The sequence below is a fragment of the Mycetomoellerius zeteki genome, unplaced genomic scaffold (genome assembly GCF_001594055.1).
Source record: "Mycetomoellerius zeteki isolate Tzet28-1 unplaced genomic scaffold, Tzet1.0 scaffold68, whole genome shotgun sequence".
NCBI lineage: Eukaryota > Metazoa > Arthropoda > Insecta > Hymenoptera > Formicidae > Mycetomoellerius > Mycetomoellerius zeteki.
Window position 1 is genome coordinate 593,454 of NW_017257697.1, and position 16,436 is coordinate 609,889.

Below are 16,436 nucleotides of genomic sequence, written 5' to 3' on the forward strand. Positions count from 1 at the left end.
CCCGTAAGTCATGATAAATTTCATCATTGCAACGCGAATTAATTTTAATAGAATACTGAATGGTTTCCGAGGTATTTTCGCATCGCGATAAAATAAAGTTAACTCTGCTAGTGCAATCTAAGTCCAACTTAATACATTTATAAATACACAAAGTTACGAGTGTCTCAAGTAATAAACGCGATTAAGTCATTCGATTCGTGCACGGTAAATCTTAATCTAGAAAAATACAATCTATCTTTTTTCCTTCTTTGAAAGTATACGTTACAATAGTTCAATCTGAATCTTCTGAAGTTATCGGAACCGTCTAAGTCTCCGTCGAATGCGCGGATGCATTTGACGATATTTGTACCGTGTATATACTATCATATATCGATATTTAGCTAAAATCTTGTACAAGAGCTTTCGTATGAAAAATGAAGATGGATTGAATCTCTAGCTGTCCCTGTGCTAGTTTCTCGTGAAATATCTCACGCACACACGCACGCACGCACGCACGCACGCACGCACGCACGCACGCACGCACGCACGCACGCACACACACACACACACACACACACCACTCGAATGATTTGTATTGTAGATTATAATACACAATAAGTATTTTTGCTGATTAAACCCGAACGATCATGAATATCGGCCAGGTCAGGTCAGATCAGGTCGTTTGACTATTTTTCAGCCGATTTCTCTTATGCCAACCGGCTGCTAGTCGCGTTAAAAAACATTTTCACGACAGCGCTGATTTTATTCCCGCTTTCCTTGCTTCAAATTATTCGGATATTCGCCTTCAAGCATGTCGCCTTCGTCTGAAATTCAGATACGAGAATAATTTTACAATCGCGACATCAATTGCGCGGTCAGATCGATCCGATCGTTTTCAAGTTACCTTCTCCCTCATCCTCGCCTGCAAGATGAATATCGTTCTTTTGCTGCGACTCCTTGTCGTAATCGGCACCATCATACTGATCGTCACCACCGTTGGCTTGCCCATCATCCAATCTAGAATCAAAAAATATAGTATAATAAATTCATTGAAACTCTGAATATCTCTTAGAAAAATTTAAATAAATTAAAAAATTATTTGTTCGAAATTACATAATCTAAATACTTTATACATATTAATATTAGGGACACGATGTTTATTTATATAGTGAGCGTATAAAAAGTATTCATTCTACAGAGAAAATATCTTTATAAAATCTTATTTTCAGAAAGTAAAAATTAATTAGTAATTTATTAACAAAGAATAAAGTAGATTGTATATTTCTCAAAATTATTTTACTTAAGGGGAGGTTCTAGTCTAGAAGTCCAAAATTGATGTATTTTTTACCAATTTCTTTCATAAGGAAAGGAAAGAGATATCAAAATAATACTTTTTGCATTATGTTTTTTATATTTCCACATACAAAAAAATTTTTTTTATTTTTAGAAATGTAGAAAATTGCGGCTGTAGCCTACGGATGCACCAGAGCGTGCAGCGCGTACGTGGCCAATTGGCGGAAAATCTCGACTGTCGACAATTTGTCTGAGACAATAAACTAATGTAATTATTAAAATGTATTAAATTTGTGGGGCCATGAACCTCATTTTATTTGAAAAATTTTTTAATTTACAAAATGGCAGCCATTTGAAATTAAGTGTCAATTTTTACGAACTTTTTTTCACTTTCAACCCCTGTTCAAAAAAATAGTTATTTTAGAAAATTTATAGGATTTTTAGGTTCATGGCCCCATAAAAATTATCTATTTTTCGTAGGAAAAAAACTTTATGTCAATCGGATTGGTTGAATCTGTACATTTCCCGCCAGTTTGAAAAACATGAATTCGAGAAAAACGCGATAAAATAAAGTTTTATTTTATGATTTTAGTTCACTACAATATTTTTCAATTTATATTTAATCAACGATTCCTGACCCATATAAGTCAATTTCTCCTCTGTTCGAAGAATAAATTTTGCTGCATTTAAGTCCTCCTTTCGATTCTTGCTTGTTTTGCGCGTAATACTGTTGAGGCTCCTACAGTTAAACTAATCGATAATAATGTTTGTAACATGATGATTTTGTAACAGACCATCGTTAAACCGAATCTATGTAAGTTAAATTGACTTATGATAATTTTAAACTGACTTTATTAATTTTTTTTTTTTTATTATTTTTATTTGAATTAATTCTAAATTATGCTTGTTTTATTCTGCAAAATACAACAGACGTTAAAGAAGAATTCAAACATTGACAATAGTTTAGCTATAATCTGACGACTCGAATATTATAGAACACAATTTTTCATTATAATTGAATGCTGTCATCTTTATTTATTACACTGAAGAGAATCCAACTCACTTGATTTTCGACTGGTGCAAAATCCGATTTAAATTGCTAAATTGCTTTAACATTTTGAATTAATCGATAATGATGGTACAGTGAATAAGCCTATGTGAGCCAACATAAGTTCTTAGTGTGTAAATGTATATATATTACAATTAAATTAAAATACAGACGAACGTTTCAACCCTAGTATTGGATCCTCTTCAATGTAATAAATAAAGATGACAGCATTCAATTATAATGAAAAATTGTGTTCTATAATATTCGAGTCGTCAGATTATAGCTAAACTATTGTCAATGTTTGAATTCTTCTTTAACGTCTGTTGTATTTTGCAGAATAAAACAAGCATAATTTAGAATTAATTCAAATAAAAATAATAAAAAAAAAAAATAATAAAGTCAGTTTAAAATTATCATAAGTCAATTTAACTTACATAGATTCGGTTTAACGATGGTCTGTTACAAAATCATCATGTTACAAACATCATTATCGATTAGTTTAACTGTAGGAGCCTCAACAGTATTACGCGCAAAACAAGCAAGAATCGAAAGGAGGACTTAAATGCAGCAAAATTTATTCTTCGAACAGAGGAGAAATTGACTTATATGGGTCAATTTACTCTCCAAAGTAGAATTTCCCCTTAAAAGATATGTGATAAGTAAAACATATTATCTTAATAATAAACAAAAATGAAAAATTTTGTTTAGACACATGAGTAGTATTTGTACAATCGTGTGTGAAAAATTCTATTCTTTTCTAATTGTAAAATCAACAGTTATTTTTGCGAATCTGTTTTGTCTGTATAAGGATAAAAGTTACTCATTATCTTTATTTCTACTAATCTTTTTTCTACTAATATTTATTTCTAAAAAGCTATTTTATGAAAACCTCTCTTGAATATTTTTTCTATTCACTGTTTTATATTTAATCAATAAAAATACTAGGGCTCACCCAGGAACTCGATTGAGTTCATCACCGACCTCTTGTACACCAGGTCCCACCCTCAACCAAGAATCTTTTGCTCTCCTTTCAAGCTGTTCGCCAACGTGTCGCGCGGGAGGATTCACAACGAACGGTGGATCCAGGTTGCCAGCTTCAACTACCGGTTCCTTTTCTTCCTTGTCATCCACCGCATTCGCTGGAGCGAGTTTCGGCGGCGGTGGCTGTAAATTGTTGCGAATCGCCGCCGCGTCCTCTCGGATTTCTTCCTGCTTCTTCTTTTCATCTATGTCATCGACAATCTTCTGCTCAATGATTTCTGGTATTGGCAATACGCCGACCGGCACCTTGACCTTCAACGGTAGTCTCGCCGGTAGCGGCGCGGGCTTGTCGATGAGAGACGGTGATACGAGATTGGCGTTGTTCGCTACAGTGGTGTTCTCCGCTTTTCGTGAACTCACCATGTTCTGAAAAAAGTTTCACACAATTATGTACGATGTAATATAGTTATTATTCAGTAATAACAGACGGGAATTACTTGTTGTTGTGACGTCTTACTTATTCAATCCTTGTAGTTATATAATATAATAGAACCGGTTATAATAATAATTGTCATTTCTCGAAATACGCTGAGGAATTGCGTACATTTTTTATTTTCCGCTTCGATAATTCGACGTAAATCATCTTGACATTATGCATCGATAAATCATTAATAATAATACGTAAATCTTCCATAGTTGTATAAAAAGTGTTTTCGCATCAAATAAATAATTGTCTAATAATTATAAATTACAAAGAAAGCTGTAAATGCAGTACTTAATGCAGTGATTCTACATCGAAATAATTCCATTGAGAGTTATATTAATTAGCAATCCAAAGAGAAGAGCTACACTACATAAATAAAAACAAGCTTTTCTTACAGTTCGACAAATTCTAAAGCAATTATTTAGCGCAGCTAAAGGCAATAGCCTCGAACATAAATTAATTAGCGACGGCGATACAGTAAAAGCGCGATGCAATAGCTAGGTTATTACGAGGTTGCCAATAAAAATGCAAGCAGATAAACGTAATAACAATTTATTAATGCATCGTGGAACACAGATTTACAGGCACATTTAGTATGGCTCGAGCCATTTTACGCATATACATGAAGTCTTATATCCAATAAGAAGTGAGCTCGATAAAGAAGATGAAAAATCGGTCAGAAAGATATATACACGAATAAAATTTATGTCTTAAACATCTATGTATCCAATAATATTTGGATTATATAACGATAAAAATATCTACATAATAATGTAAATAGTACAATAATTGAAAAAATGTCTAAAGATATCTGTACGATTATGACAACATTTTTGTACTTCAGAGAATACCTTTTAGAGATTCTTTAATAAAGTATTTATTAAAAATATTAATTAGAGTCATTAATAACATTTACTGTGAGACAATTTTACGAGGATTTCCATGAATTAGAATTTAATCAATCCATATATAATGTTAATAATTTCCGTATTGATATTAATGAATAATACACAAAGCGTGTCAGCAAATATATATTTTATACATATTGAATAGTAAATATTAGGTATAGTCTGCAATAAATAATATATAAATGCTACTAATAATAGATAATATTATATTAAATAATATAAATATTATATATCATTTGCAATTAAATAATTTTTTAAAACCGCTATAAAATTACAGATTGCATCCATTAACAGTCAAATACATTTTCCAAAAATCATAAAATAACAATCAAGCAAATATCCAATATATTCGTTTTCGTTTGTTTATTACTTATAGTTAGAATTATTCATCTTGTATTATATTTATTGAGCTATGCAGTGTTTACAAGAAGAATTATTTTATTCATAAGTAACACATTTAGAGAAAAAGAATAATGAGATGACCCAAACGATAAATAATTTTGCTTCATTACATGCATATAAAATTATGGCATTGGCTACATATGCCATAATTTATTTATCAAGCGTAGTGTAATCAAATCTGTGTTATCAAATATGCGTGTAATACAAGGCAACACTAGAAAGGGAGAAAGAGAGATTACAATAAAAATATATTTCGAGAAAAAGTACGAATGAAAAAGTAGAAAAACGCTTTACTATTCTCTCTAATCCTAGATTGATGATAGCACTAATATTTACCCCAGAAGCATATAGAATTGTTAGAAAAAAGCAATTAGTCCTAAAATATATTTAATATTTTACTGTATATAAGAAATTCTTTTATTTGACTTAGAGAATGAAATGATTGTAACTCTCTGATTTAAATAATTGATTAGATCTTCCCTATCATCCATAAGTAATTCGATAAAAATCTTTTTTAATAAATAATTAACAAATTGTCATTAATTAATATTAATGATTAGATGTATAATTACAGTTTATTTTATAAATTAAATAATGATTCTCATTAACAATTTATAATTTAATAATAGAGATAATTTCTATATATGTATAATTATTACATGATAAAAAAATTAATCTTTTACTTAATTTACGGGTTAAAATTCAAAGAATCTGACTCAAACTGTTTCTGACAAGCTGAAGATAATCCGGTTGTAAATGCATAATAAAGAGTTAAATCTAACGAATTCCATTATCATTATGGGACATGTCACGATTGAATATCCCATCTACTCTCTCCTGCAGAGCCTGCAGTTCGTCATCCTCCGCATGGGCTTTAACATCATTCGATCGACCAGACGCGACTGTAGACGCTCGCTCGACGGCAGGTTGTACCAATGGTTGCTCGGCTTGCGAACCAGGCACTACCGAAGCATTATCGTTCCTCGGACCGTCATCGTTTCGATTCAGCGGCGGCGACATTACCTGTTTTCTTTGTTCTTCATCGAAGCCATTCTTCTCTTCGTTTATAACATTCGGGCGCTCGACAACGTCTTTCTGCTTTTGCTCTAAGTCGTTAGCTGAGGGTTCACGTTGTTCGCCGATCTCTTTCACTTCGATGGGACCAGCTGGGACGATGTTGCCATCACGTCGTTTCGATTCGTCTTTTCCACCGACGGAGTCGTTCTTCCGACTGCACGACGGTCATGAGACACATATGATGGTCGTGGCGTACTTACCTGCTGTTGCTGTTGCGGCGCCGGGATCGGTTGTGAGTCTTCCTTCGGCAGCGCCGATTGTGACATTGACGCTCGAGGAATCATCAACACTGAACTAGGAGGTGTACTTCTAGCATAGAAATTCTGAAATGTATGAGATCACAACTTTTACGCTTTTTTATATAAATGTCTTGATTCTTTTCATGCAATCTTAAATACTTAAAAGAAACCATAAAAATCAGTACTTATGCTAGAAAACAAGCATATGTTTAATTTTCTATAAGATGCAACTATTAATTATGCTACTTATAAAATAAATATAATTATTAAGCACCTTAATTTTAAGTTGCATTGTATCTGTTTATACGTATTATAATTAAATTTGATATTAAATCATGTTGCTTTTAGGAAACAAGGTACATCACGTACCTTGGCGCTCTCCAATTCGCGTCTAAGCTGGAAGATTTCCTTTCTGAGATGATCGACGGTACTACCGGTATTGTCTCTATTGTTTATCAGTTCGTTGTACTTTTTTTGCAGCCGGGTCTTCTCGTCAAGTGTTTCCAGGTACTTGGTCTTCAAGTGCTCCATAGCTTTGAACTTGTCTTCCTGAGCCTGCCGGATGCGAGCGCGCAAGTCCTGCAGCGTTGATTCCAGTCTGCTAGTCTCATCCAGCGCCTGTTTCTCGCGCTTCTTACATTCCTCCTGCAGGTCTTGATGCTCGGTTTGAAGGAGCTTGTAGGTCTGTTGAAGCGAATTAAACCTCTGCATCGCTTCTACGCTGTCCTTGTCACGCAGAGACTTTTCTCGCGACGCGCGTTGCTGCAACTCTTGTTTCACCGCGGCGTTCGAGCTCTTCTCTTCGGCCAGGGACTTCTCCAACCGTACTTTGTACTCAAATATTACTGAAAAGATCGTATATTATCACATTATGGCAGTCACATTAAATTGTTATACATCTTTAATTTTAAATTTTGACAGACAAAAGTTTTAAGAAATTTCTACAGACATATATTTATTTATTAATATATCTTATAATCACATTGACTGGTATTAACCAATTTGACGAGTATTTTATCTACATTATGCGAAGGATTTTATGGCCATCTCGATCATCGTAGAAATTCTCTAACAACCGGTCGTCCAACCGCTTGCGAGCAATTTCGTTTTCACTTGCCATTCATTGTGTTACATTTGACTCACATACGATACGGATTTTGTTATTGACTAGTTAAAATTCATCTGACTTTTTTAATGCGTTTTTTCACTGCGATTTTAAAATATCTGATGATGACACAATCATAATGCCGAAATATGTCATGTAATGTAATCTTACTAAATTTAAATTTATAATTCATAGCAATTTATTAGGAATGTACAGATTTTAAACGATTATATTATATATATTCATTGTTTAAATTTGATTCTTATATGCCCTTCTATTCTCTTGATATTATTATTAGTATATCATCACGTTACCGAAAAGTCCAGTTGAGTTGTTAAATCGGAGGGATTTAATTGTCTATGATTCGTAATTGACAAATTTATAAAAATCGAGTACAAATTCGTGATTCATGAAGTTCACTGAAAAATGCTACAATCCTATCATAAAACCTACATATTAAGGTCTTACTTCCCGCAATTTTTTACTCTTTAGAATATGAATGACTTATATCTATTTCTATTAATGTAGATGAATTTTAATCTCGGTTTAATTTACTCTTTACCTTTTTCTAATGCTTAGAATTCGAAAAAGATAAAAAGTAAGTTGAACCGAGATTAAAATATATCTACATTGGCAGAAATGTACAACATTAAAGTCTTAGGCGATATTGGCACGTGACAGATAGAGTCTCAATCTATCATATGCCAATATCCTCACAGTTTAAATGAAATATTAAATTGATAATCGTTGGTTTCAACTTCTGATAGCTTCTGATTTTAGTTATTTATGTTTCGTTTCATTGAACTTACCTTGTAGTTGAGCAGCGAGAGATTCTTGCTGATGAAGGCATTGTACTTGCATTTCTTGAAGCCTGGTCATCTCTGAGATGGTGTTGCGGTACACTATCATCGTCAAGATAACCGCCACTGCGCAGCCCCCGTACAAAGCCAGGCGGCCACCTCGGCCTCTGCCAAGCCGCGAACCGCTCATCACTGTCGACAAGAAAAAGTATATTCATTATAATATTATCTATTATAAAAACAATCAAGGTTGCTACATCGATGAGCGGAATCCTATCATTGCGTTGAATCACAGAATCGTGCACAGGCGTATCTCAGCGTCATGTAAACGCTACATTGTAACGCTACTAACTTATATTATCATCGCTTACCAATTAAAAGATACCAAATATAGTGTACAACTATTCTAAAACACGTGGCCAAATTTCGCCGAATGTATCCTATGATTATACGAAATTGTATTTCGATCATAGGAACGTGCGGTAATATAAATTTAATTTCTAGCGGCTTCTAATTTCTAGCACAAGTTCAATATGTCACCGAAACAATTAGCCAACAACGAATCAAAATTTGTCAATACTCGACAAACACAAAAATAAAGGACATCATTAAGGTGATTATTAAGATAAACCAAAATATTGGATAAAAGCATATCTATTATCTGAACGTAATTAAAGCTACTCTTTTCATTATTATTCAGTAATGTAATTATAATCGTTTGTATCTTCCAATCTCATCAGAGAAGCATCATAGTATTTATATACGCTTAATAATTTGGCGCGTATACGAAGATCAGTTTTCAAAATGTATATACCATAATGAAATATCAAAAGTGACAACGAATTAAAAAGTAAACGAAAACAGTAAATAAATTTGTGGGGCGAGAAGAGGGAAAGTAATTATTATACGTAACGCCTATGTCCTGCTTCAATCTCTTCAGGGACAACACGATGTGTACAAGTCAGTTTTACTTTAAAATTATTAAAAAATGTATATATATATATATATATGCTCCCTTGAAACTAATAAGTAAAACAATCAAAATATCATCGTTTCCTCTAATATTCATATATAATATAACACATAAAAGTTATTATAATTTAGTCACTTCTATTATTAAATATTATTATGAAATATCATTTTAATAAAGGATATTATAGATGTAACAAGCAAACGAAATTAATCTTTCTCTTCAATTTATACACGGAAAAAATGATTTTGCGGAAGTATGTATATCTAAAGATTTTTAACTAGATATAAATCTGAAAATAATTTTGTTAGATCCACGGTGTAATAAGATAAGTTTGTGAAACGTTCCCGCGGATGCGCAGTAAGAGGGTGAATTTGAACCCAAATTTGATTGACTGTTCCAGTATGTTGCTGCTATTATACGCAGAAGAGTGCATTTGGATCCAAATTTGATTAGTTGTTTCCAGTATGCTATTGCCATTATGCGTGCATCGTTTCTCCTTATCATCTTATTTCACCACGATTAGACCATCAAAATAATTATGTAGGACGCTCAAACTGATTGCTAAAATATTAAAACTTTTTGCCGCATTGCTCATCATGCTTGAGAGTTCTACATAATAATTTTGATAATCCAATAAAATTATTCTTAGATCTGTATCCAGCTGAATTTTTAGATACTTCAGCAAAATCATTCTTTTCGATGTAAATAAAAAGTTTCTCCTTGAAGAGATTGACACACCAACTGCTTATGAATATTATTTGCCGTTCTAATTCATATATAATATATAGTTATTTATTAAATGAAGATAATAAGCAGGGACATAAAAGGGATAGATGTTGATACAAAATGGGTGGAGATAGACAGAAAAATGAACGAAGAGGATCAGGATATTCAGATATCTAATATTATTTGTGTAATTTACGAAACAACCTCGTTGGCCTCATTGGTCCGACGAATCATTTAACTTTCACTTTCGTTCCTTTTCGTTCGTATCGTCCTACTGCTGTTCAGCCTCGGGAAAACGAAAGAACATTCAAATTTTCTTCTGTTTTATATCCGTTTCTATCAATGTAGATTAACTCTAATCTCAGTTTAACTTAGTCTTTATATTTTTCTAATTCTTAGAACTAGAAACAGATGAATTATTTAAAATTAAAATTAATCGAAATTAAAATTAAAGAACATTCATAGAAAAACACAAACATTAATCAGATTTCTAAATAGAAACTTGCAAGATCTAACCATGCGCTATTTAATTCCTTCTCTATGCATATATATGTGTCGTTTTATTTAAAAAGTGAAAAAGATGAAATCAGTTAACAAAAATTGCTATGATAAAAAATTGGAGATTGATTTTAAAATAATTAGAATCCTGTTCTTATTAAAGATTAAAGTTTATGTTTAACACTTAAATGTAATAATATATGAAAGTTTTAAAATTTCTCTCCTGAGTTTCTCGGTTAAGCAGTCGCTAAATGGAATATTTTTTCAACTCATTTTGATTGTCGCAAAATCTCTCCAATTTATAGTAGCAATACGTTCCGATAATATTCACAATAAATATAAAAACACGATTGATATGTTATAAAAAATTTGTAAGCGAGATAATATGTTACGTCAATTTGAAAGACACCTTAAAAAAATATTTAGATACTCTGTCAATCGCTGATTTCGAGAATTATAGAATTAACTTCTCTGATGGATATATATTATACATCTCTTCCAATTTACTTTGATCCAATAGTCCTTCGCACCGGCTTCGCGCTCTTTTTCCCAACTCAAGCGTATTAATGAGATTTTTCGTCGAGCAGAGCAGGAGGTCGCGGGGAAACAAAGTGGAAAGAGACGTGGCGGGCTGACTACTTAGCAGCCGGATTCGAGTTCACTGACATTTCGGAGCACGCGCGATACCATCCTGTTTTGTTCGTAAACGCAGCAATAACAGCATCGCCGACGACGATGAAAACAACGGGGAAGAAGACAGCAATGAAGAGGAAGAAGAGGACGACGATGCATTCACGCGCACGTGTACCGTTCGCGCGGAAACGTGACGCTCGCTCGCAAACGGATTCGATCCCGTATGTGTATCTGCCGTATCTGGCATTTCGCCACACCGGACTTGGAAGCATTCCCGATACCTATGTATATGTATATATATATATACATGGTACTCTTCAAACGTGCGTATGCAGGACAATCTGGCAGAAAATCCCCGAGTCATTTAAGATAATTTTCAGGGTCTAGTTCCAAATGGAAAACGCGTCGCAAATGTCGCAGATTGGATTGGAAACATTTACAGTGATGCCTTGACATCCGATTTGACGATCAACGGACAGCAGAATCCACATAACTGTTTATTAACCAATAAACTAAATGCATATAGATTACGTTAAAATACGTAGCCGACAGCTGCGAAAACATCGTGGTATAATTACTAGCATCGCAAACGAACACCGTACGTTCTGCATATCTACATAATGAATTGTTGACATTATTGCCACTGTTGATACTGTAATGCTAGACTGAATGTGTAGCATTGAGAAATTACCTGTTCTATAGTACAACCAAACATATTACAGCTCTCATTGGTTGCAATACAAATAAAATCCGTGACGTTGAAATCGAGATCCTCATAATTCTGCAATTATTGCGAATCGTACACACACAGCTTTTACTTAAAATTAACTGCAGAATTGCTTGGAAAAACATTCGCATTTTCTTTCAAATCATATAGCAGTGAACAATAATAGGTAAGAGTATGATTTTTCATCTAAAAAACGTCTCTTCTGACAATTCATTTATTCAACGACTGTTGCGGTAGTCACTTCAGAAGACGCTTTGATAATCGCCGTTTATAACCGACAGGGACCGTTTCGTCTTCATCGCTCATAATCCATATGCTTTTAATCCATATCTCTACGTTGTTTGTCTCCTTCACCTCCATAGGAATAATACTTCCATAGGAATAATACTTTTTACCTATATGTAATTAGAAATCGCCTTGTACGGAATTATTACTTTTATATTAAGTTTAATTGCGTCACACATACTGCATACTTGTGCATACATACTTTTTTATACAAATTTTCTTTTTTCCTTCCACTTCAGCCTCTTCCTAGACTTTTATTTCCAGTGTACAAGGCGAAAAAGATAGGTGCAAGAACGTGCTAATAACGTCGCGATACTATTTTCTTAAAATATATAATATTACATTATTAGACAGAAAAATATCATTCTATTGTTAAGAAAAGTGATTACTCAGACAGAAAAATATCATTCTATTGCTAAGAAAAGTGATTACTCAATTTAATCTCTTCCATTTACGTAACGATTGTCTTTAACAAAAAATATTTTCTTAATAATCTTAAAATATACATACTTATATTACAGTTATTGCAAATTTTAGAAAAACTCATTATTATGTACTCAAAATAAGAATTTACTTTCTTTTGAAAAATCAGAGTTGCCACACAAAATGAATTTAAAAATTCCCTGATTTTTCCAGGTTTTCCACAGATGAAAATGGAAAATTTTTCATGACTAATATAAAATATGTAAATTTTAACATTGAGACTCAAGGATTGTAGGAAAGCTAATTTATGTTATTAAAAACAACACAAAAAAATGCATAGTAGCATAGTAAAATTTTGGGTGCAAATTCGAGCCAGTAAAAAATAAATTAGTTTTGAAAAAAAGAATACAATTATGACGAAAAAGAGGGATCAAACAAAAATACTGAAATTAAAATATAAATTTTAATTATTTTATTGAAATTGTTTAAAGTGCGCAAGTTTCGAACGTATTTGACTGTAAAAAAACGTCAGATATAATATTTAAAAAATTATAATAATTATTTTTTGGAATAGGAGTAGTTTAAAAAAATGTTATGAGCGCAAATTTCGAAATTCCAGACTTTTTTACATTTTCCCCTGATTGTTCCCGATTTTCCATTACCAATTTCAATTTCCCTAACTTTTCCCGGTTTTCCAGGTCTATGTGGCAACCCTGAAAATATTATAAAATTGAAAGAAACGACTTCATCAGATGTGCCAAAGGACTTGCGGGTTATCGCCGTGTAGTGATTCATTGCTAATGCCCTAAACGACTTCATATATAATAACTATATAATAAGCAAATTCAAATTTAATAATAAGCAAAAATTAAATAATTTAATAATCTTGATTAAAATATTAAACTTACTAGGATTCAGAATATATTTTGAATAAATTTGATGCTTTTGATAAACTTGATAAATGCTTGTATTAGAGATTTGCGGATACATGAACTTTTGAAATAATTATTACTCGCGTACACAGTATGTATTTTTCTGTATATATATAATATATATATACTCATTTATTATACAGGGTGAGTCATTTTAAGTGACAGATCCAAATATTTCCAAAAATACGCCAAATACAAAAAAATGATCATGACCTTCAAATAACCTTGAAAATCGACCTGAAGGTAAAAACTGTTAGCACAGTTAGATGTCCCCCGTTGTCCTCTACAATTTTTGTCTAAACCATTTTTTTGTATTTGGCGTATTTTTGGAGATATTTGGATCTGTCACTTAAAATGACTCACCCTGTAGTTTATTATATTCATTCATCTATTTTGAATGTCATTAAACTATTTTGAAGTCTATATAAATCTACAGGATATCATGGTTTGATGCGGTTTCGTAACGATACTATCGGTGCGAGAACTAAAAATAAATCTATTCCGAGAATACGAGGGCAAGAGAGAAATTTGAATCTCTCAATCTCGCACTTGATAAAATGTGGATAGCTCGAGATTAGTCTGTAGTTATCTCTAGATTAACTCAGCTCTCTTCCCCTCTTTCTCTCTAATGGCGAATTCGATTGGAAGCACTAGCGCACACTAGAGCATATGAAAGCCGTTGTACACTGATTTAATTTGAGTATAAAAATGAAATGCAAATATTTCGAATCATGAAATATATATTTTACCTAATAGTACAATAAAATGTATTGAGTATTTCACGATTTAATCGATTTCTATATTTATTTATAAGCATATCTTTACATTAATTTGTGTACGACGGCTTTAATGTGCATCAGTGTGCACTGAGTGTGACCAATCGAATTCGCTATAAAGTATAGTTATCCTAGAATTTCATCTAAGAAAAGAAACTCTTCTCCAAATTTTAGATCAGGTTTTTTTCAATATTTAAGAGATCTTGTTTGGGAATAACAGGTTTTCAACTTAAATGCATTTTCGTGACAATTTAAACTCGATTAATTACTTTTTCGCTTGATTACTCGATCTATCTCGATGATAATAATTCAGTGAGGGTTGATATCGAATTAGGAACAAACTAATCATTTTTCATTATTTATTATCGATAAATATATATATATATATATACACACACACAAAATATCATTCTATTGTTAAGAAAAGTGATTGCTTAATTTACTTTCTTTCTTTCAAGTAACAGTTATCTATAACAAAGAATATTATCTTGATAATGAGCTTAAAATAAATTTTAGAAAAATGAATATGTACTCAAAACAAGAATTTATTTTCTTTCGAAAAATATGATAAAATTGATCGAAGAAATGATTTTAATAATAAATAAATAAAATTTGTTTTAATTTAATAATCTTGATTGAAGTATTTTACTAAGATTCAGAATAATGTTTTGAATAAATTTGATGCTTGTAACAAACTTATGATACATATTTGCGGATATTTGAACGTTTAAAATATTTGAAACTAGTAATTATTAATTATTTGCGTACAGTATGTATATTTATTATCGTCTCAATGAGCTTTTTTGAGCACGTGATGCTTTGCATTCAACAGCGATTTTCGCAACGTGAAGCCTGACTTGCTCCAAATTTGTCCGATATCGAGATCCCATTCGGCGTTTATCATCGCATATGTTACTGAAATCAGATAGGTTCTACGAATCGATGAAGCTGAATTCCCTCGTCGAGCAGATCGCCATTAGATTTCTGTCCCCGGATTAATTAGCACGCGACCATTAGCGCGAGGCGACGCGACACGTAGACAAGTCGCGTACCTTCCAGTCGATCCCGAGACCGACAGACCGGCAATCTGAATGCGAGAATGTCCCTACGACTCGCGGGAGAGGCGAGGCGCCCGCGTATCGTACACGTGGAATCGCACGAGTGACGTTTCATCCGCAAAGAGAACCGTCATCCGGATCCGGCGGTGTTAGACTTGCGGAGTTAATAGCGGAGTTGTGAATTGCTATTTATGCGCGAATCGCGATCAACGCTTCGTGTTCTCGGGAACGTTGCTCATTCGTCAATCCTTTACAAATTATACACCCGGTAGATGGAAATTAAAATTTGATCACTAAGACTTGAAAAATTTAAACATATTTCTATAAAAATCTGTATATAAAAATATATGATAAATATACAAGTTTTAGATACACATTAATAAATTTTTTAATATATATTAGAATTTTAGAGATAAAAATATATGTATGCACATCGTTCATTTACTGTTCTAACAATATAACTCAAAAATTGTGATTTTTTAAATTGCTTTAAAAAAACAGACATACAAAAATAGAGATATTCTTATACATATCTAAAATTATGTAATATGTACCTAAAAAATTATTAACGTATGTATAATAACTGTAATAGATATATATTTATTTATCGCTCATTTCCTAAAATGAGACGAATAAAAACAAAGTGTCATAAAAATGAATTAAAATGTTTTGAATCATTAACATTTCGTAACTATAATTTTGAAACACAATTTTGCTTCAACAACTGATCGTAGATGAATAAAAGTATATATTTTTAAAATGTTCCTTTTTATTTTTGTTTTTAGAAACGTATTATAATTTTAGATATATATAAAAATATGTAATAGAGATATATAAATATTTCACATCTTAAACGCGATGAATTAATTCAAGATATTCAATAAGAAAAACAATCCTTGGAGATCGTTATACGTACATCATATTTAGACGCGCAATAAATAATTTTGCGCCAATAATAATCTTAATTCTTATTAAACGGCATAAATAATTACAGCTCTGGCTGTATATTAAGTTTAAACGGTTATTAAAAAATTGCTATAAAAACGCGGCTTATTATACATCATGCAAGATAACGTGAGACGGAACACT

At 32.2% G+C, this 16,436-nt stretch overlaps 1 protein-coding gene across 4 annotated transcripts in view; it reads right to left on the bottom strand.

Moving 5' to 3' along the window:
- Positions 1-16,436, bottom strand: part of LOC108728970 (Golgi integral membrane protein 4) — a 17,855-nt gene continuing 1,419 nt past the window's right edge. For 2 of the 4 annotated variants that reach the window (XM_018457837.1, XM_018457838.1), the window contains exons 2-8: positions 8,326-8,508; positions 6,781-7,256; positions 6,373-6,495; positions 6,119-6,280; positions 3,273-3,727; positions 884-996; positions 1-803 (exon numbers count right to left, since the gene is read on the bottom strand). In XM_018457837.1, coding sequence (XP_018313339.1) covers positions 742-803; positions 884-996; positions 3,273-3,727; positions 6,119-6,280; positions 6,373-6,495; positions 6,781-7,256; positions 8,326-8,506 — 1,572 coding nt within the window. In that variant the 5' untranslated portion in view covers positions 8,507-8,508 and the 3' untranslated portion in view covers positions 1-741. Of the gene's footprint in view, positions 804-883; positions 997-3,272; positions 3,728-6,118; positions 6,281-6,372; positions 6,496-6,780; positions 7,257-8,325; positions 8,509-15,146; positions 15,205-16,436 lie in introns of all 4 variants that reach the window. The other 2 variants (XM_018457836.1, XM_018457839.1) reach the window with 2 other exon arrangements.